At 46.6% G+C, this 21,383-nt stretch overlaps 1 protein-coding gene across 1 annotated transcript in view; it reads left to right on the plus strand.

Moving 5' to 3' along the window:
* The first annotated feature begins 4,288 nt into the window (after window positions 1-4,288).
* The window catches only part of LOC119172898 (putative cytochrome P450 301a1, mitochondrial), a 93,351-nt gene continuing 76,256 nt past the window's right edge, over window positions 4,289-21,383 (plus strand). Inside the window, exons 1-2 of the mRNA XM_075891978.1 lie at window positions 4,289-4,536; window positions 6,684-6,921. Coding sequence (XP_075748093.1) covers window positions 4,350-4,536; window positions 6,684-6,921 — 425 coding nt within the window. The 5' untranslated portion in view covers window positions 4,289-4,349. The remainder of the gene's footprint in view (window positions 4,537-6,683; window positions 6,922-21,383) is intronic.

Genomic DNA, 21,383 nt, shown 5'->3' on the forward strand with positions numbered 1-21,383 from the left:
ATCAGTCCAGACCACATAAACTGGGATACCATTCTCCAATTTCTCATCTTTGCCTACAACACAGCTGTTCTGTGCAAAACGAGTGCCCACAATATATACATTACCTCACGATGACAACCAGCATGTCAGCTTCAAAGTAAAACGTAGAGACATCACTTTCACGATAGTAGGCGCATATATATCACCTTCAAGTCACTTTGAACCTGAAAGACTACACGCACTGTGCACCTGGACCATGTATCATCACCTGAGATTTCAACGCTCACCACCCCCTATGGAAAGTGAGATGATAGATCGTCGTGGTAGGCAAAGTTTCTCCTTTGCTTTGGAGCAGCAGCTGCGTTGTGTACAAAACGGAAGTCTTACGTTTCTACGGGGAACGAAATATTGCAGCTGACTCGACTTAAGATTAGTGTCACGATGCCCTAACAGGAAAGGTTCAGTGGTTCACAGATTTATGAAAATCATGCAAGTGACCAGATACTTTCTTAAAAATCAAGGGCCTGAAAAACCACAAAAATGCAGCGCTTCGACTCGCATCGGGTGGTCAAAGCTCCGGTTCCTGGGGAAAGAGAAGTGTCAAGAAAATGAAGCGGCTCCTTTGACGCTCTCGAGCATATGATTAGAGGTGCTGCTGAAGAAGCGACTTGTTGTTATGAACTAAATTGAAAATACTGTCATATGAAGCGAAATTGAAACGGCTCAGAGCAATCCGTCATTGTGCCAAAGAAGATACAGGTTCAATAAGTCCATTTACGACTTGAGGGAGGCAAGGCATCTACAGAAAAAAAATTCTGCGGCAAATCAACTCACTTCAGCACTTTCGGTGGAAATCTCTGTGCGAATCGCCAGATACACGCAAGCCTTTAACGCAAACATGGAGAATTGTTCATGGCATACGAACATCGACGCATCAACATCGCCCCTTCAAGTGTCTCTCTCTCCACCAAAACCACACCGAAGTTGGAGTAGTAGATTTCTGCATAAGAGTTGCCGGTCAGGCGCCTGTGTTCGCCACGCGTCACTTGGAAAACGCACCAGTCTCCAAAGATTCAAGAATAGACATCATTTTTTTCTGTAGAAGAATTTCAAGTAGCCTTGACTGCATACAAACAATCTTCATCGCCTGGTCCATATGGGATCACGTACATGACTCTTTGAAACCTCGGTGAAGCAGCTTCACAGGCCCTTCTATCCGTGTACAACGACTCGTGCAGCAGCGTATTGGTCCCTTCTTCGTGTATATCTAACCGCCTCGCCCCCGTAATTAAACCAGGTAACTCTCCCCTGGACTTGAATACTTACCGCCCCATCACACTTGTCAGCTGTCTCCGGAAAGTGACGGAGAGGATGATTTTGACTCGCCTAGAGTGGTACCTGGAGCACCGTGAGATATCCCGTTATGCTATGACAGGCTTTCGGCATGGGCGGTTCGCTATTGATAACGTTATTGACCTGGTCTCGTCTGTGCAACATCAGAAAAGCCTGAAACGATTATTTTCGGCGTTTCTCTTGGATGTGAGAGGCGCATACAATAATGTATCGCATGAAGCCATGAAGTTTTTTCATTGCAAATAAAGTTTTTTTCATTCCATTCTATTCCAAGTCATTCTGCATATCTTGAAAAATGTTGGCTTAGTGGGCGGGGTTTATCAATGGATCGACAGCTATTTAAAGGGCAGGACCTTCTCTGTGAACTCGCTTTCTTGGTTTCATGCCGACCGGTGGTGTCCCCGCGATCTCCGTCGACAGCGCAGCTCAAGCCGACTGGACTCGCCCTACGCCATCTCCTGACGCCGACAAGAGCTCTCAGCCTCTCGTCAAGTGGCGCCCCTCCCTCAGACTCCTGCGACCATGTCCATCTCTCCTATCTTCTCCTTACTTCAGTGTGCGCTGCCCCTGCACCTCGCTCTCTCCTTTCGCTCTCTCTATCTCTATACCTTTTATTCCTATCCCTTTAATCCCTCCTTACCCCCCACTCGTGAGCTACCGTTGAGGTGTCCTCCCCCTGAGAGACAATTACGGGGCTCACTTTTCTCTTCTTTTCATTTAAGAATCACCCCCCCCTTCTTTTTGCATACTGAAGATGGCACAACAAAGCACCATTGTATCTGTCACGGTGTGCCACAAAGTGGTGTTCTTAGCCCCACACTTTACAATCTAGCGCTCCTCAGCCTGGTTGACGCACTTCCACGATCAGTCAATTTACCAATATATGCAGATTACATCTGCATCTGGGCGTCAGCCATAAAAAGCCTTAATTTGCGTGCAAGGCTTTAGTGAGCAGCTATACTGGCGACAAAGTATTTTGAAGGACAGACACTAGAGCTGTCATCAGAGAAGCGCTCGCTATAGCATTCACGCATAGGGCGATGAGCCCGTATGTTATTTTAATCAATGGACACAAGATATACTATGTGAAGACCCACCGATTCCCCGGAGTCATAGTTGATTTCGACCTCCTCCCGACCATTACTACTTTCAGGTTGGATCCCATGCAAGAAACTTGAGCTTTACATTACACCAATTTTAAGGCGGTCATAATGAAAGAAAAACGCCACCTACATCCCGAAGCCATATCCGCATTACGAATAATGAAGAGCTTTGTATACAATTTACACACGTGTTGTCACGTCTTTACATAATAGAGTGGGCAATGTACAGGGGCTAATGATACCTTGGAGCTTCACGCACTCGCCATCGTTCACTTGGCTGGTATGGTGTGTTTTGTTATACAAGCGTGCTTTTGACATGCAATCATTAGTTTTGCGCGCAGATGGCGTCCTTCAGTCTTTTTACTAACGTAGCCTTTTTTGCAGACGATGTTGGCCACTACTACTGTTGGCTATTGTATCTTTTCTTTGCACATACTTACACCCTATTCAGAGCTTTAGTAGAAGCAGGAACAATATATTGCTCTCAAGACAACAAGCTGGAATCGAAAGTACTCGTAATGATAGAACAAATACATAAAGTAGTAATGAAAATAAGTAGTTTAAATCTCAGTGAAATTGCCTTTAATAGCATAATTTCACATGAAAAACTAAACATTCTTCAGTGGCAACGACCAAGTGGCACCTCGGAGAGCTTTATCAAGCCATATAACTCATAGAAAGAAATTCTATTTATATGTGTCAGTGTGAGCAAAAAAAGTGTGCCACGTACATTGCGTGAGTGCTACTGGCAGAACTTTCACTAGTCAATGAAATGAGGCTACCGTAAAAAAGGCCAGACGTGGACGGTGAATATTACCATATATCAATTTTTTTAGAATTTTATATAATATTTCGAGACTTTTGATAGAATGTTCAGGTAATGTACAGCTAGTGTACTTGATAATCGGCGGCTGTAGCTATGAAAAACGATATGGACGAATTTTTCACTAATGTTATCCTGTGAGCTCGTTTTACATTGATTTTTATTTACCGAACTACAAATTCCATTTGGAGCTGGGCGAACTCATGAGTTACATATACGAGGGGTTTTGTGCAGGGTGCGTTGCAAATGACGTCATTTTAGAGCGTTCCCGTTGAGCTATTGCAGCTATCAGCCAGTGTGAAGGACAATATAAAAATGTCCAGGTATATTGTGAACATGATGTCATCTAGCAACTTATTATCGCGCTATATGACAAAAAGAAGGTCATTCCGATTTCTTGTGAATCCAATAGCTTCCAAATTGTAATTTAGGTTTCACTTGAATATCAGTGAATAAATGCTGAAAGGGAGTTTAATGCATTCACCTATTACGAATAAAAGAAAAAAAAAACGTGTTTTGCACTAAGTGATGCTTTAAACATCTAACTACCTGTGATTTTCATCTCGCCCTGTTGTGAGAGAGCTTGTCCTGTTTTATGCCCCCAATATATGTATTGTCCCGAAAATGGGTTGGCATTGCTGGCCATAAGGAGAATATATATTCCTGTTTACGCGGCAGGTTTCACACTATAGTTTCTGCCCTCAAAACTCGTATGGCACAATTGCGATATACCGTTGGAGCACGTGTGCTCGTTCTACGATAGACGGAATATTTATTTCAGCTGGCGCGCCAAGTAGACCGTATACCTCAGCGCGTATGAGTCACAGAGAAGAGTAAAGCTTGACCTAGCAGCTGCACAGCAGCTGTCACTGGGTTTTGCTTTTCATCTAGTGCAACATCGCTAACGTGAAAAGTGTATTCTGCTGTGGAATATGGCTTTACTGGCTTTTTTTTTTCGCTAGGGTTACAGCACCAGTGTGCTGATAATATATTTATTGGGCTCCTACTCAGACGTTTATGTGTAGTTACATAAAGTGCCACGCCGTTAGTGCCATGCTAGTTCATGCGTTTGCCCACTCAGACGCACCGAAATGAACCGGGTACTGCAAACCTTTCCTTATCGGGTCGCTGTCTGTAAATCGAGGCGGGCCACTATGAGTCCTTCCACGGCAAGAAAGCATTGTGCTTCATCAAACAACAAGAAACCTTTCCGACAAATACCCCGTATTCCAGCGCTGCCACTTATCGGAAGTTCATGGATATATTGCCGATTTTTACGTAAGTTTCGCAACTTTGGCGAAGTGTGCTTGCTTTTGGAAACATTTTATTCTGCTTATCAAAACATTGTAAATATTGAGCAGTAACTGAAATGATGATTATATTGCTGTTAAATTTGTTACACTGAACACTCATATAAATAACTGATACTTCATTTACCTTAAGACATTACGTGACCTCCTAGAAAACAAAAGAAGAGTTCGGCAAATATACAGTCATCCCCATGTGGATGTTACTGGAGAATAGGTGCGATATTGGCGTCAAGTATAGACGAACACGTATACTCACTTACAAAGAAACCACGTTGTAATTCCCATAAAATACGAACGCAGCTGCCCGGGGTGTGGCGAACGGCCAACTCTCATCCACATTACGCGAGAATGCGAATCACCACCACATAGATTCAACTCTGCCCTTTTAGGGACAACAGCTTTGGAGTGAGGATCCCAACCACTTGCCCAGAAACCTTTAAGCGAATAAAATCAGTTTTTCATCGTCATCATTGCCGCAATTGTTTTCTAAAGGTTAAGGCACTGGGCTGCTGACCCTCAGGGTGCGGGATTGAATCCCAGGCGCCCCGCCGCATTTTCGAGGGGGGCAAAGAGGGTTGACGCCCGTGTGCTTACTTTCAGGTTCACGTTAAGGAACCTGAAATAGTCGAAATTTTCGGAGCCCTCCATTGCGGTGTCTCTCATAACAACATAGTGGTTTTGGAACGTTCAACTGCAGCAATTATTATTATTATTATTATTATTATTATTATTATTATTATTATTATTATTATTATTATTATTATTATTATTATTATTATTATTATTATTAACTTAGGACACGAGCAGGGAATGCCCCTCGTTACGTGTTCTAGTGAAGTGATCATTGCTCTAACGTTGGAACAAGGTTTTCATGACTTGGTAACATAACTTAGGTAAAATTTCGAAGCAATTTAGAGTGTGAAAGGAAGTATTGGATAGTTTTGCTTCTTCGTGTGAAAAACAGAGAACTTATCTCACTGGGCTATGCACGATGCAACTTTTTCTTGTCGATAGAATTCAGACCGCTGCACAAATTTAGGCAAGCGTTAGCGACAGCAACATTCGCTGTTGCGCTTTGATAGTTGTGACGCCTCTTCTATGTCTCATGCAGGCAGAGTTCCCAAGTGTGGCCGGCTAACAAGCAAATAATCATCCCAAAAGAAGCCTGAAACAAAAATTTCAGTTTTTTTATGACTGAAGGTATTTTATTAGCGTAAAAATGTCGGCTGAATATGAAGATGATTTACAAAATCACTCTTTTGTACAACCAAAACAAACGAAGCAATGAACGAAAGTACATACTCACTTCTAAACATTGTTTCCAACGTAGCCTCCCATCAGTTAGTTGCATGCACATTTTTTGCGCACTATTAACGTTGAGTGTTGGTACCCCCAGCGTATCTTTGACTTTTACACTCAACTGCACACGATCATTGAAAAACGTGCTGATGGTGATGGTGATAATCCCTATAACACATATTTTTTTTTCTGGAAAAGTTAAATCATAAAAAAACGTGACAAGTGACTCGAGAATTCTTCAAGTGCCTCGGTGAAAAGTAAAACAAGATCAGAGCCGCTCTTTATAAAAGAACTAGCAACTCACTATGCATTTCTAACGTCCTACGTGAAGGTTCCAAACCCGTGACTAGCAGCCCAACCCACACTTGAGTGTCTTCACGGTAGATTTTTTTCTTAGTAAGTGTAATCATGAAGTACAGATACATCGCTGGGTTGAAGCCTTTTTTTCGTGAGGTATGCAGTCACCATGCATTAAAACATTTCCATCAAGATAAATATATCTTTTGAACTAGCGAACCGTTTTAGGATAAAATTTATATGGCTATCAACCGGGGATCAAGACGTCAAGTCCTTTTGAAAATTACCCGTTAGCTGACTTTCTCCCACACCCTCCTCCCGACCGTTCATGATTTCACCACTTCCATGTCCCCCGCCATTGTATATTCTATGAATGCGGCTGGCATGCCGAGGATAGTTTGATATGTCTGCCCCGTGTACATATTTTGATTCCATACCATATGGACAAACATGCGGAGACGTTTTTGCTGTAAGACAAGCCCTAAGGGCACATAGGTACAAACTGTAAATCTTTTGCAGGAAATGGTGATCCTGATGAAAGGCACAAAGTCTCCATGGAAATGTACAGAAAATACGGCCCAATTTTTGTAGAGAGGCCGCAGGGAAGGCACTCAGTGGTGCACATTGTCAAAGGCACAGACATACGAATACTGCACAAGGAGGAAGGCAAGGAACCATTCAGATTGGGAGCGGCGCCCTTGAAGCACTATCGCGAATCCAGGCCCCAGTACTACGCAAACGTCGGCCTTTTGAATCTGTAAGTCGTTGCTGGGTGCATTCATTACGGTGCTCACTTCGGGCACATACCTCAGCTCACGTTAACATTTCTTTGCATTTCAGTGAGAATATCAAGTGTTTACCTAGCTCTTTGTCACGAAGTGATTCTCTTGTGGAACACATCTTGCGGTCTGTGCTGTTTTTTCTGCGTTCCACAGCGCAACAGCGGGGTCTCCAGCTGCCTACATCGCGGTCATGGATGTACAATCCCCGGAGAACCCGCCCAGTACCAGTTTATCCACGGGCATTGCTTCAAGAAAGCGTGGTAATCCATCTAGTGAGAGCGAGGACACCGAGCTTTACTCTGCATTAGACTACGAGTCCTCGGAAGACGACTTCGAACCTGTGCTCTACCGCAAGACCAAACGAAGAATCATGAACGCATCATCGGCATCAAGTGCAGCCACTGTGAGGACAGCGCCTCAGCGATGGCCTCACTCCATTCTGTTTGTGCCGCAGACTACTACTGCCAATCTACGCTTCCTCAACAGGCAACCACTGTCCTTGTACCTTGAAAACATTGTGCCTAGCGAGATTAAGGACATCAGGATAAACACGAGGAAGAATATTTTGGCAATTGACGTGAGGAACCAGAGTGCACTGAACACGCTACAGCATGTGTCAGAGCTGGGAAACACCAAAGTCCGATCCATCATACCAGGGAATGGTGACACCATAACAGGAGTTATCTATAACATAGACACTGAAATCGCCAATGAAGATCTTCCTGTACTGATAAAACCAGTGAGTGAAAACAACGTCATTGTGCATGCTGGTCGCCTAGGCAACTCTCGTTGTGTGCGACTAACATTCAAGGGTGACTGTCTTCCCTCTTACGTGAAGGTTGGCCATTTCCGTCACCAGGTTCGCCCATTTATTCCGAAGCCTATGCAGTGTGTCAAGTGCCAGAAGATTGGCCACGTGAAGGGCGTTTGCAGAAATTCCGAAGTGTGCCCCCGATGCGCTGAACGCCACTCAGAAGACGACTGTAATGCAACTATGTTGAAATGCTCTAACTGCCAAGGAGCTCACAGTGCTTCCTCCAAGGACTGTCCTCAGATTAAGAAAGAAATTTATATTCTGAGGCAACTGGTGCGAGATAACTCCAATCACAGAGAAGCTGCGCAAAAAGTAAGGCGAAGGCGCTGTCATCGTCGAAGGTCCTCACGAAGGACAGTGCAAAATCTGACGAGAAAGTCAGAAACTCAAGTGAAATCGACAAGCGCGGCTCCTAGCACGGCAAACGTCTGCGCTGAAAGAGAAGATGCTGAAAGATCTCTCTCTCTCTCCAAAGGAATGGCCACCCCTTCAGCCTAGACGATCTGTTGAGCCTCAACAGAAGCCGCCTACACAACCTGTAGAGCCTCAACAGAAGCCGCCTCAAGAACAAGCACAAAATGCTGCAACGGCCGGGAAGCCAGATCATCGCGTGATGGTGATGCTAAGATCATTAGTGGACACTATTCGCATGTTGTTAAGTGACATGAATACACCGTCAGCCAAAAGTGCCTTTCAAGTACTGGACGCGCTTAGTCCAGTACTAGCAGCCCTAGAGTAGACCATGGCTAACCCACCACTGTCTTTCAGGGATGAGGTTCGTAAAGCAGCAATACTGCAGTGGAATGCCAGGGGACTGAGATCGCGCATTGGGGACTTTCGTCGATTTGTGTACGTCAATATGTTTCCCGTAATCGTCATTTGTGAGCCGAACTTATCGAGTGCAATACGACTCTCGGGATACGAACCTTTTATGTCGTCTACTGTTACTGAAAGCAGCAAGGTTCTGGTGTACATTTGCCGAGACCTCACTTACATCCTTCAACCTGTACCACCTTATGACGGAAACCAATACGTATGCTTAAGAGTGCAAAAGAGGAGGCTCAACATCACTGTGGTTGGCGCATACCTATCACCATCAAGCCGTTTCGATCAAAAAAGACTACGAGACATCATAGCGTTAAATCCTGACCCGCGTGTCATCATTGGGGATTTTAACGCTCATCATACATTATGGGGAAGTCATAATACCAACATGAAGGGCAGAAGCTTGGTGTCTTTTGCCTCCGACAACCAACTTTGGCTGCTGAACGATGGCAGTCCTACATTTTTGCGTGGCTCCACATACAGTAGCTGTCTCGACTTGGCTTTTCTTTCGCGAAGCCTAGTGAAACATACTGAATGGTTCACGGATATAGAAACGCACGGGAGTGATCACATTCCAACATACGTCAAGATCAGAGGATTGTCGCCTCCTAAAGTTGGTTAAAAGAGTGGACTGGAAAAAATTTCAGTCCCGTATGGAAGACCAATGCCAATAACACATATCCGATTTACAAGAGGCCATCAAGAGCACTGTAAAAGAGACTGTGGGTCCAATCCCATGCCCTGTAAGAATCACGGACATCGACATAAGGCTGGAGCGACTTCGAGCCTTGCGAAGACGAGCTGAAAGAAGGTACCAGCGCACGAAGGACATAGAAGATTTACGGACTGCTAGACGTATGCGGAAGAAGATCAAACGTCGGTTGGACAAGCTAGAATTCTAACGCTGGATTACTTTCTGCGAGTCACTCGACCCTCGTAAGCCTCTATCGCAGATATGGAGGACGGTTAGAGGTTTGCGGTCATCGCCCATTCAGAAGTCACCATTCAAGGCCTTAGCCTTTCACCAAAATTGACCAGATGTGGACGTTGCTGAAGCGTTCTGTGCCAGATTATCAGGGCAAACTCCAGCCATCAGCAGCTCACCACTTTCGAGCAGTTGTCCGCCACCACGTGACTCCTGTACGGACTTCCCGTTCACCATTCAGGAGCTCAAAGCAGCACTCGCTTCATGCAAACGGCCCTCCACACCAGGACCTGACGCAATCTCCTACAGAGCCCTGTGTCATCTGGGTGAGCGCGCGAGAATAGCTCTACTTCAGCTATATAATGATTGTTGGCTAGAGGGCACTGTCCCCTTAAGTTGGAAAACTAGTCGTCTAGTACCATTACTAAAACCTAGCAAATCATCATTGGAACTCTCCTCCTATCGCCCGATCGCATTGGCTAGTTGCGTGGGTAAAGTGATGGAGAGAATGATTCTCGGCCGACTCGAGTGGTACTTGGAGTATCATGAGATCTACCCAAATTCCATGGCTGGCTTCCGACGTGGTCGATCATCGATCAATAGCGTCATCGACCTAATCACGTACGTCGAACACGAGAAAGGCCATAAGCGTCTTTGCGCCTCTCTGTTCCTTGACGTCAAAGGAGCCTATGATAACGTTACACATGAAACCGTCCTTAGCGCACTAGAAGAGGTTGGAGTGGGTGGCCGAATGTTTAAGTGGATACGCAGTTATCTCCAAATGCGATCCTATTTTGTGAGTACAGAGACCGGAAACAGGTCTACACGTTTCAGTTTTCGTGGCGTCCCTCAGGATGGTGTACTGAGCCCCGTGCTATTCAATATAACACTAATCGCTCCCAATACGCACCTACCAAACAATATTTATCTATCAACATACGCTGATGACATCTGCATCTGAACATCTGCGGTAACTCACCTGCAGTTACGAGCGAGAATACAGAGAGCTGCTACTGCAACTACTTTGTATCTACGCAATCGAAGCCTGGAAATTTCCTCCGGAAAGTGCGCTCTTCTGGCATTTACGCGCAAACCCATGTCGAATTACAGAGTGTCAATTAACGGTCAAAATATACCCTATCGTCGATCTCACAAATTTCTGGGTGCCATAGTCGACAGAGACATATCATGGAGCCCTCATGTGTCGTATTTGAAAAAGCGATTGACAGGCATATGCCATCTTTTCAAGTTTTTCGCTGGAAAGACTTGGGGAATGCAGCCTAATGCTATGTTACGACTGTACAGGGTGCTTTTCCTTGGCTTTTTACGATACAGTCTGCCTGCATTATCAAACGCCAGCAAAACAAGTCGACGCATGATACAAAGCATTCAGGCACAGGCGCTTCGAATATGTCTAGCTCTGCCTCAGGGTGCCTCAACAATGGCGACTATAGCTATAGCCAAAGACCACCTCGTGCAGACCCATATTGAAATTGAAGCTTTGAGGACACACATAAGGCATGTGGGCCGGACTCCCCATCACCACCTAGCCCCTCTACCAGTGGATAGCCATCATACTTCCTTTTGTCGAACAATAACTACACATGGTGACTCCCTACCAACTGGTTTTACGCCCGCGGCGAGACCTTCAATTCCTCCATGGTGCCTCAAACAGCCAGTCATCAACCTGACAATACCAGGCATCCAGAATAAAACGAGATTTCTCAATACCAGCCCTCAAGCAGCTCGCCTTACTTCTGCTGTACGAGAAGTACCAAGACTGCACCCACGTCTACACCAACGGCTCCGTCCTGCCAAACAGCTCAACAGCGGCGGTCGTTATTCCAACGCACGCCACAACCATCAAATTCAGGACAGCTCATGCAACCACAACAACGGCAGCAGAGCTTGCAGCGCTTCGCGCTGCGCTGCGTTTCATTAACGACCAAAGCACGCAACGGTGGACGATTTTCTGCGACTGCAAGGCGGCACTGCAGTCACTTCTGTCAAACCTACGCCGTGGTCCAGACGAGCAGTGTGTATTTGAAACAGCAGAAATGCTACACCATATAACAGACAAAAGGCACCACGTTATATTTCAGTGGTTGCCAAGCCACTGTGAAATTATCGGTAGAAACGAGCTGATCAAGCTGCCCGTTCAGCCCATACAGAAGACAACGACCAGTCAATACCTCTCTCAAGGACGGATGCTGCTAGGAGGCTCCGCCTTCTTGCTCGCCAACGCTCCATGGCTCTTTGGAATGAGCCTCTCTTTACACATGCAAGATTACGATCCCTTGATCCAACGTTAAGCATGCAGCTTCGAACAAAAATTCGACGAGGTGACGCTACTGCTCTGTGCAGACTATGGTTGGGAATCGCGTTTACCCGTGCGTACGCGTTCCGCATAGGTATGGCCGACACCGCCGACTGTGCACAATGCGGAGATGAAGAAACAATTCGACATATCCTGTGTGACTGCCCGAAATACAACCTGGAAAGACAACATCTTTCTAATAAACTAAACAGGTTAGATGACCAGCCGCTGTCAGAAGAAAGTATACTGCGCCATCGTCATGACTCATCGTCACAGAAGAAAGCCGTGCAAGCGCTACTGGGCTTCTTACGAACTACTGGCCTGTCGGAACGCCTCTGAGTGGACTGATTTTGTGTGTGGGTGTGTGTCGGTGTTTTTCTCTTGTTTATTTTTAACTCTCCCTTTCTCTTTCAACCCCTCTTCCCCAACCCCAGTGTAGGGTAGCATACCGGATACTAGCATCTGGTTAACCTCCCTGCTTCTTTTTTTCTCGTTTCTCTTTCTCTCTTGTCACTGATACCACATGTTAGTAAACCTTGATGTTAAAAAAAATGTGCTCCCAATAAATGGTTTGCAGTTATTTTTTGCTTAGAGCGGAAAACAGGGGAACAATTTATCTGCGTTGTGACATAGTAATTATTTCATTCCATAAGGTACAGGCATTTTTCAGATGTTGATTAATGATTTTACTTAGTGAGGACCTGGGGCCTGCTTAGAAGGAAAGAATAAAAAATATTGAAAGAACCTTGATGGGGGCATGCAGAGAACGAGGTCGATGCAGAACTGGCTCAATGGCAGCTCGGTCTCCTGTTGCTGGCTCTGAGCTCTACTTTTCGAAATCATTCCATTGTGCAAATAAACGTGTTCCATTTGTGGTGGGAGTTGCTAGGCAAGCCAGCTACTGTCAAGCGAGAACGGAGGACAACCGTCTACTAACAACGGAACCGCAAGAGCACGAGCTTTACCATAGCCGTTGACTAGCGGCCTTGCCACCACTACCTCAAGAGATGAACTTGGATGGCGACAGCCGGGAGCCGACCGCGAGTGCACCGTTTTTTCACTACCGGGAGCCACGCGCTTACCCCTATCAATGGGTGAGCCGACCCAATGATTGGAATGCTGCTAGCCAGTTGTCCCCCATGGGCCTATTTCTCGACTTCAGTGCTTTGGTATTGTGGATGATGTGATCTTGTTATTCCTTCTCATGTGTGGATTACCTTTGCAGTCCTGTGTTTTTGCTGTGTAATTCTTCAGGCTTTTATGTTGTGCATTTTATTACTTTTCTATGTATTCTGTACATTTTATTCTTAATGTGCAATGGTTGCGTGCAGAACCCCGATTCGTCTTCATTTCAAGATGAGGATGGTGTGGTGTCGTCGTCTCAGTTTCGGTTTCGGAACTTGTTCGCTGGCCCCTAGAGGGCATTGTACAAATGTACCACGTTGTATACACAAAGAAAGTTTCCGCCCGGGCTCGGTGGCGCCACTTTGTCCTCTTCCCCAGCCCGTGCTGCGGGCTTCGGGCCTCACTTTCCCCGTGCGTCAGGTCCGACGCACAATGCAACAAATATGGTTCCAGAATCCCGAGCTCTTGACAACATCGGATCAATTCACGGAGGAGATTAAGAAGTACTTTGGCGACCTTGCCCCGAACAAGAAAGGCGCAGAGAAAATGTTGTCGCAGGGAGCTCATACTTGTGTTGAGACTTGCAAAACATACATTAAAGAGGTGCTAAAATTGTGCAAGCGTGTGAGTGCCAACAGGACCAAAGCAGACACGGTGGGCCACATTATCAAAGGAATAGCGGAAGATGTCTGCCACTTCCTTATCGGCAATGAAAGTCTTGATTCTGTGGCCGATGTGATCGGGCTACTGCCGAACACACAGGCCCTGAAAGGTCGCTGCGCCGCATTAAAGTTCGAACGCCTGGCCAATATCACGATGGTCGCCACTAAGGATGTGTGCCAAGACTCTTTCCTGCCGCCCTTTCTTCAACAATTCACCTCAGTGTACGCGAAGAATTTCGTCGCCACTTTTCTGCACCCGTGAATGTCCGAGAACCACCGCGCGATACACCGTCCAAGAGCATTATTACTGCAAGTTTCGACAAGCGCAGTTACCCTAACCACGGTCCTCAGCTAAGGCCTCCACCACTTCCGCTTCTCATGTACAGCGGCCTTATGGTCCCTGAAGTCATGACGGCTACAACAGACATCCACTTCCTTTTGTGTCTCAGTGGGAACAGAGCGCCGCGTATACCCTCAACATGCAGCGACGTCCTCTATGCCTCATGAAGAGAAGACTTTGGCACGTTGGCAGGGAGTACATTGACGTACCCAATCGCGTACATCTGCGTTCATCCGGGGCCATACATAGCGTGATGACGCAAGGCGTTGCGAGGCACGAACGCCGGGGTGAGAGAGTTGGTGCAGCATGCGGAAAAGCGGCTTGCGAAACGTACTTGATAATAGGAGTGTGGGTGTGTCTGTAAAAGTGTCGCAGACAAGCTTGACGTTATTGAACAGAATGTCGTCAAATTTGTGTGCTGTTTCAGATGGGCGCAGTTTTTTTAGCTCGGGATTATTAGCTTGGTGTGCTGAGAGCTTCTGCACATCGAGTGGCGCAAGAGTTGGAGGTGATGTCACTGCGTCCACGCGACTGAGAGTGTCGGCAAGTATGTTCAGGTCACCGCTGATGTGTAGGATGTCGGTGGTGAATTTCGATACAAACAGGAGATGGTAGATTTCTCGCAGCGTATGTGTCGATGACTCTCTGCAAAGCGCATATGACGATGACTTCGGGTCTCTGAAAATGAAGAATGGTCGACCTTCGACAAAATGACGAAAGTGTCGGATGGCGAGGTGAATTCCTATCCCGACGAAAGGTGCTTTACGGATCTTTTGTCGGGCTGAGTTTCTTGGAGAAAAAGGCTACAGAAGTTGCCATGTGTTGCGAACCCGCTGCTATAAAACTGGTCTCACGGTTGTGATAGCCGCATTGCTCATGAGGGCGAGAGGTGCCGTGGGGTCAGGATGTGCCCGGAAAGCATCATTGGTGAGTGCGCCCTTGATCTTGTTGAATGCATCTTCAACAGTGTCATTCGAAGGTAGCAACGATGTCGTGTCTTTGATGGTAAGTAGACGGTCCAAATGGTTCACTATACTCGCACAGTTTTTTATTAATCGGTGGTAAAAGTTAACCATGCCAAGGAACTGTCCTAGCTTAGTAACTGTTTTGGTCCTCGGGGAGCTCTGCACTGCGTCGAATTTTGACGGAAGTGAGCGGATGCGTCTGGTGTCCAGGTGATGTCCCAAAAAGACGAAGTTAGAGGTGCCAAACTTGCCTTTAGAGACGTTGATGACGATGTCGTGGTCGGACAGTCGCTGTAAGAAACAACAAAAATGCTTTGTAAACGCTCTTCAGAAGATTTCCTGGCCACCAAGAAGTTGTCAACGTAGGCGTAGACGAGTGGTAGACCACGTGTGACTGTGTCGATGAAACGTTTAAATTACTGGGCGGCAATCCTGGGACCAAATGGCATTCGCAAAAACTCGAAGAGTCCGAAAGGTGCTGTGATGACCGTCTTGGGTATATCTTACTTAGCCACGGCATCTTGGTGGTAGGCGAAGACAATGTCAACCCTCGAAAAGGTGGTGGAGCTTTGCAGAGCAGCGGTAAAGTCTTGTATGTTGGGTAACGGGTACTGATCCAGAATCGTCTTACTGCTTAGAGATCGGTTGTCTCTGCATCGTCTCCAGTCACCTGATGTTTTGGGCACCTTGTGGAGTGGAGCGGCTCAGTTAGTTTAGAATGGGTGAATACTTCCTAATATCACCATACTGTTACGTGGTTTTGGCTGACCAACGTCCCCTACGCGACATGAAGGCTTTTCGGGGAAGCTTCTTTCTCGTTTCGTGGGCTCATACCGCGTGCTTAGACGAGTGACCGACACTGCATACGAAATTGTTTCTGATGATCCATCGACCTCACCTGCTCTGCTGTATCGTGACGGCGTCCATGTATCAGGACCCAAGCGCTGTCACACAGCTCCTGCTGTGGCGCCGTAGGCTCATCGGGTCGGCGCTTTTGCCGCCATGGCTTGTGCTACGTGGTTTTGGCTCATACTAACATGGCATAGTGGGACATAGCATAAAAGGGTGCGTCAGACTGAAAGTGAAGAGTTCGACGTTGTTGGTGAGGTGTGTTGTAGCTGCGGATTGTCTACTTTTATTTCCACGTAACAATATGTTCAAATACTGCACGTGCAACTTTGAGCTTGTTTTGAGCAAGTCGACGTGGTCGGAAAAAGGCAGGACGTCCAGAGGTTACGGCGTGGTGACGTCCGTCGTGGCTCACTGATTTTTTCCAATTCGGCGGTGCGGTGATATGCGGATATTCTTGTTGCAAAGCCGCAAAAGGTTCATTAAAAAGCGTAGCACAAGTGAGAGTTCTATCCGCGGTTTCCGGCGCAGCAATACCTTTCACAGAGAGGTAAGTTCTCGCTTTGAGTAGACGTTGTCGTTTGACGTCAACAATGAGGCCGTGGTTGGTGAGGAAATCAGTGCCGATAATGGCAGAAGAAGCATCGGTGATCATGAGCAGCCAGCGAAATGGTCTTCGTAGTCCCAGGTTGTATGTAAGCGAGCATTGTCGAAAAATTGGACTGCGTGTTCCGTTCACAGCTTGCAAGATCAGCATTGAAAGTTGCGGCGTGTACCTTACGTGTAGAAGGCAAAAGGCCGACCTGTGCACCGATTAGAAATTGTTGCCCAGTGACCATGTCGTTGACAAAGAAGAGGCGAAATGTGATGGGCCTGTGACCTCTCGTCACCGCTAGCGGCCGGCCGTACGGTTTTCCGACCAAGCGCATGGGAAGAGACAGCGATGCGGTAATACCAGTGGATATTAGACTGGTATGCTTCACCATTGCGCTGGCGCTCGATGGAGGAACAGCGCTGAAAGATGGGGAATGGCGCCGTCGATTTGAAAGAGAAACGCTCCTACGTGTGCTGCCAACGAGAAATTTCTTTATTCTATCGCAGAACTCAGCGACAGGTATTCATGCTGATGCTGGCTCGAGCAGCGTCATCAGTGAAGGGTTGGCAGCTTGCGATGTTGAAGTCGGAAGTGCAGCTGCAACCATGGGAAGTGGATTGGCAACTTCCATAACCTTGTCGGCCAACGTAGCGAGCTCTGACAAATTCTGGGTTGAGGCACTGGCCAGTACCATTTGGACTGAAGAAATAGCGAAAAGAATAGATCACGGAGAAATGTACTATCTGTGGCGGAATCACGTGGTCCGAGAAGATAGAATAATCGAATCAGGGGCTGGCTTGGCTGTTGATTGCCGAGTTGTTCGACCGAGAGTAGCTGTTTCAAGCGCGTGCTTTCCGAGGGAGCCGTGTGGTCCAATATAGCGGCCTTGGTTAAGCCGTAAGGCGACTCCGGTAGGGCATGCCCAAATGAATGCAGAAGATCGGAAAGCTCGTCAATGACGGCCGCTGGAAGGACGTCGAGCACAAAGAAGTACTTGCGAGCCTGGGCGTAATCCGCGAGAGTTCAAAACGGGCCGCTGCTTCGATGAACCATGCCGAGAGGTTCCGTTCCCAGAACTGTGGCAGTCGAATACTGTTCGAAATAACCGCAGCGCTTGAATCTGTCTCGTCGTCCACCGAGTCGGTTGAGCCTTGCGGATGTTCGTTGCCAGTGCAGACATGGCTCCACGTCTTTTTTTTTTTGATAGGGCACAAGTTTATAGCTCATGCACACGTCCGTAGTCACCAATTGCACACAAGAAAACAGCCACTCGACACGCCCTGTTATCGCGAAAGCGAAAAACACACTGCCTTCTTTATTTTCTTCGCCCCTCACGTCAGCCTTGCTGCCACCCGCACGATTCCTGTACTCCCTTTGTGGCACAATACCAATGATGTCAGTGGTGCTACAGAGCGCCGCCAACCCTCAACATCTAGAAACGTTTTCTGTGCCTCGTGGGCCCATCTGCTATCAGTGTTGCGTTCGTGGACATATCGCCAGATTTTGCCCCATGTGATGTCCGCCACGTTCGACATTTTCTCAGCGATCCCCGACGTTTGCACATTGAAGCCAACGGCCTGACTTAACCTACTTGCCACCCAAACCAACTGACCAGCGCACGCATGTCAGCCGAACAACCGAAGTGTTTCGCCGTGTCTGTGCGCAGCTTAACGCCTCCCACCACACGAACGTATCGGTCGCCATCTCCACGGTGCTGGTCACAGCTTTCGTCTTTGCTACCGGGAAACTAGCCAGTGCGGCCGACGGAGGGAGGTCACTGGACGTACCCATTTTCATCAAAGTATGCCTCCACTTCTTTTTATGCTTCAGAATAAGGTTCATGTACTTGTCAATGACGTTCCCACGATGGCATTGATAGATGCTGGTGCAAGTGTTTCTGTAATGTGTTTAGTTTTTTTTTGCAACAACTTAGCCTCAATGTTATGTTTTATTAGGACAAACTTGCACTTTTCAGGCAGCGAGCGGCGCGTTCTTGCATACAGTCGGTGTCTGCCCTGTGTGTCTTATTGTTGCCTGTGAAACGCTCTAGGTGGAATTCACCGTACCGGCTCAATCAACGCACGACGCTATTCTTGGCACAGACTTTTCGCGAGAGTGTCGCACTACCGTGGCTTGTGAAGTAGGTGAGGTTCTGTTGTTTACTGTCACCAACCAGTCTAATTGTTAGAAAGATAATCGCATTGTAGCTAAAGATGCCCTTCTGCAGGCTTGGTAGACGGCACAGTGTACAAGCGCTTCGGAAACAGACTCGAGTTTCACTTCAAGTGACAGTTATTAAGCCGTTGCCCGTAACTTGTGTTAAGAAAGCCATCTTTGTACCAAGCTGCGTTGTATCTTTCGCAGACCAGAAAGCTCAATTACGGGTGATAAACAGCTCACCTGAGTCGGTTGTACTACCGGCTGGTATGTGCCTTGCCCTGTTTGAATAGTAGGGCAGTATCTGCGTTGGAGCCTTACGCGATCCTGCAAAAATGGATCCCAATGAAACTCCTGGTATGGAAGCTGAATTCTCAAAAATTATTAGCAAGTCCGTTTTCTGGCAGAAGCGTAGAGCCCTCGTTGCACTACTGGCATGGCGTGCTAAAACATTTCATTTTTCACAAAATGTGCCTAGGGCTGAAATACCGACCACGCGCGCTCGTCACAAGATCTTTGCTAGCTCAGCTCATCCTCTTCGACAAAATCCATTTTGTGTTTCCGCGTCCGAGCGCAAATTTATTGCTGAACAAGTCAGCGAGATGCTAGCCACTGGTGTCATTCAAGAATTGTTTAGTTCCTAGGCTGCACCTGTCGCCTTGGTAAAGAAAAAAGACGGGTCCTGGAGGTTCTGTATTCATTATCGGCATCTCAAGTCGGTAACCAAGAAGGACATGCATCCGCTTGCTTGCATCGATGACATCGTTGATTGCCTGCATGCAGCTTCCTATTTTCCTTTGGTAGACTAGTGATCCGGTCATTGGAGGATTCCCATTGATGCAACTGATAAAAAAAAGACAGCGTTTGTTACGCCAGACGGTTTGCTTGAATTTGTAGTTAGGCCGTTCAGTTTGTGTAATGCTCTGGCAATATTTGAACGCTATATGGATACCTTGTTCATCATCATCACCATCGTCATCTGCCTGTCCCCGTCCACTGCAGGATTAAGGCGTCGCACACGTTCCACCAGTCAACTCGGTCATGTGCCTGCTGCTGTCATTTTATAGCCGCAAACTTCTTAATCTCTACCGCCTACCTAACTTTCCGCATTCCCATAATTCGCTTGCCTTCTCTGGTAATCTACTTTGTTACCCTTAATGACGAGTGGTTATCTTGTCTACGCTCTACATGTCTGGCTCATGTCCATTTCCTCATCCTGATTTCAACTATGATATCCTTAACCTCGGTTTGTTCCCTGATCCACCCTGCTGTCTTCTTGTCTCTTAAATTTACACCTACCATTCTTCTTTCCATTGCTCGCTACGTCGTCCTTAATTTAAGCTGAAACCTCTTTGTAAGTCTCCAGCTCTCTGCTCCGTAGCTAAGAACCGGCAACATGCAGCTGTTATATACCTTCCTCTTGAGGGAGAGTGGCAATCTACCTGTCATGATTTGAAAGTGCTTGCCAAATGTGCTCCACCCCATTCTTATTTTTGTAGTTACTTCAATCTCGTAGTTCCGCTCCACGGTTATTACATTTCCTAAGTAGACATTGTCTTTTACGACTTGAAGTGCACTACTACCTATCTCGAAGCATTGTTCTCTGCTGAGGTTGTTGTACATTACTTACGTTTTCTGCAGAATAAAACCTACCTTTCTGACCTCCTTGTATAATTCCGTAATCATGAGTTGCAATTCGTCCCCTGAGTTACTCAGCAATGCAATGTCATCTGTGAACTGCTTGTTACTAAGGTACTCTCCATTAAAATTATCCCTAACTCTTCCTATTCTAAGCCCCTGAAAACCTCCTGTGAGCACATGGTAAATAGTACTGAGGAGATTGTATCCCCGTGCCTTACATCCTTCTTGAATCGCATTCCGTTGCTTATTTTATGCAGCACTATGGTAGCAGTGGATTTCCTGCAGATTTCTTTTAGGATGTTTATATATGCTTCGTCAACAATCTGATTCCACAGTGTCTGCATGTCTGCTGATATTTCTACTGAATCAAACGCCTTCTCGTATTGAGGCTACAAAACAAATTTTAAATGCAAAACATTTCTTAGCGAACTTCGGCGACTTTCAGCGTATCTATCTGTCTATCTATCTATCTATCTATCTATCTATCAAGCCGCTTACGACTGGGTGCTCTCGTGATCACCCCGTGAACTTGGCGTGAACCAAAATTAGCATGGGAGGGTAAGATGGTTTTCCGAATATGACGTGCAGGTCAAGACATGTATATAGTCACAACCCCATCGCGTACGTCGCCAAATGCTTCCCGCCAAACAGTGGCACATACCTACGGGCGGGTGTTTGCCGCTGGTATGCGGGTATGCGCCACAGGTGATTGACACCTAATATCTATCCAGCAACGACGAGAAACACACATGGTAAATTTTAACGCGTGAGCGGTTAATACCCGACATTGGTAGGGTCGGCTCGACCAATGCAAAGAATAAATGTCAGGGTCCCAGCTGGAGTCGAACCCAAGTCTTGTGCGTGGCAAGTAAGCTTTTTACCACAGAGCTACACAAGGTCTCGGAACTACTTTTCTAATAGATGCTAATCTTCGTGAAACGTCAATAGTGTTTACAGTGTTGCCTACTCGATTTTATAAATTTTGGAGTAAGACGGTAAGCTGGGCCAGTTGGTTAGGATCCATCGTGAACTTACAGCGTAACACCAGAAAAAATACAGGACAGGGACAGCGCCGTCTCTTCTTTCTCTTTTGCTTTTTCCCTGTCCTGTATTTTTGCTGGTGTTGCGCTGTAAGTAAGTTCACGATGGATATATTTTGATAAAGCTGTCACGTCAGAGTAACGTCAATTGTAGTTAGTTGCCATGCACTGAGGTCGATTTC

This window comes from Rhipicephalus microplus, chromosome 4 (genome assembly GCF_043290135.1).
Source record: "Rhipicephalus microplus isolate Deutch F79 chromosome 4, USDA_Rmic, whole genome shotgun sequence".
NCBI classification, from domain to species: Eukaryota; Metazoa; Arthropoda; class Arachnida; order Ixodida; family Ixodidae; genus Rhipicephalus; species Rhipicephalus microplus.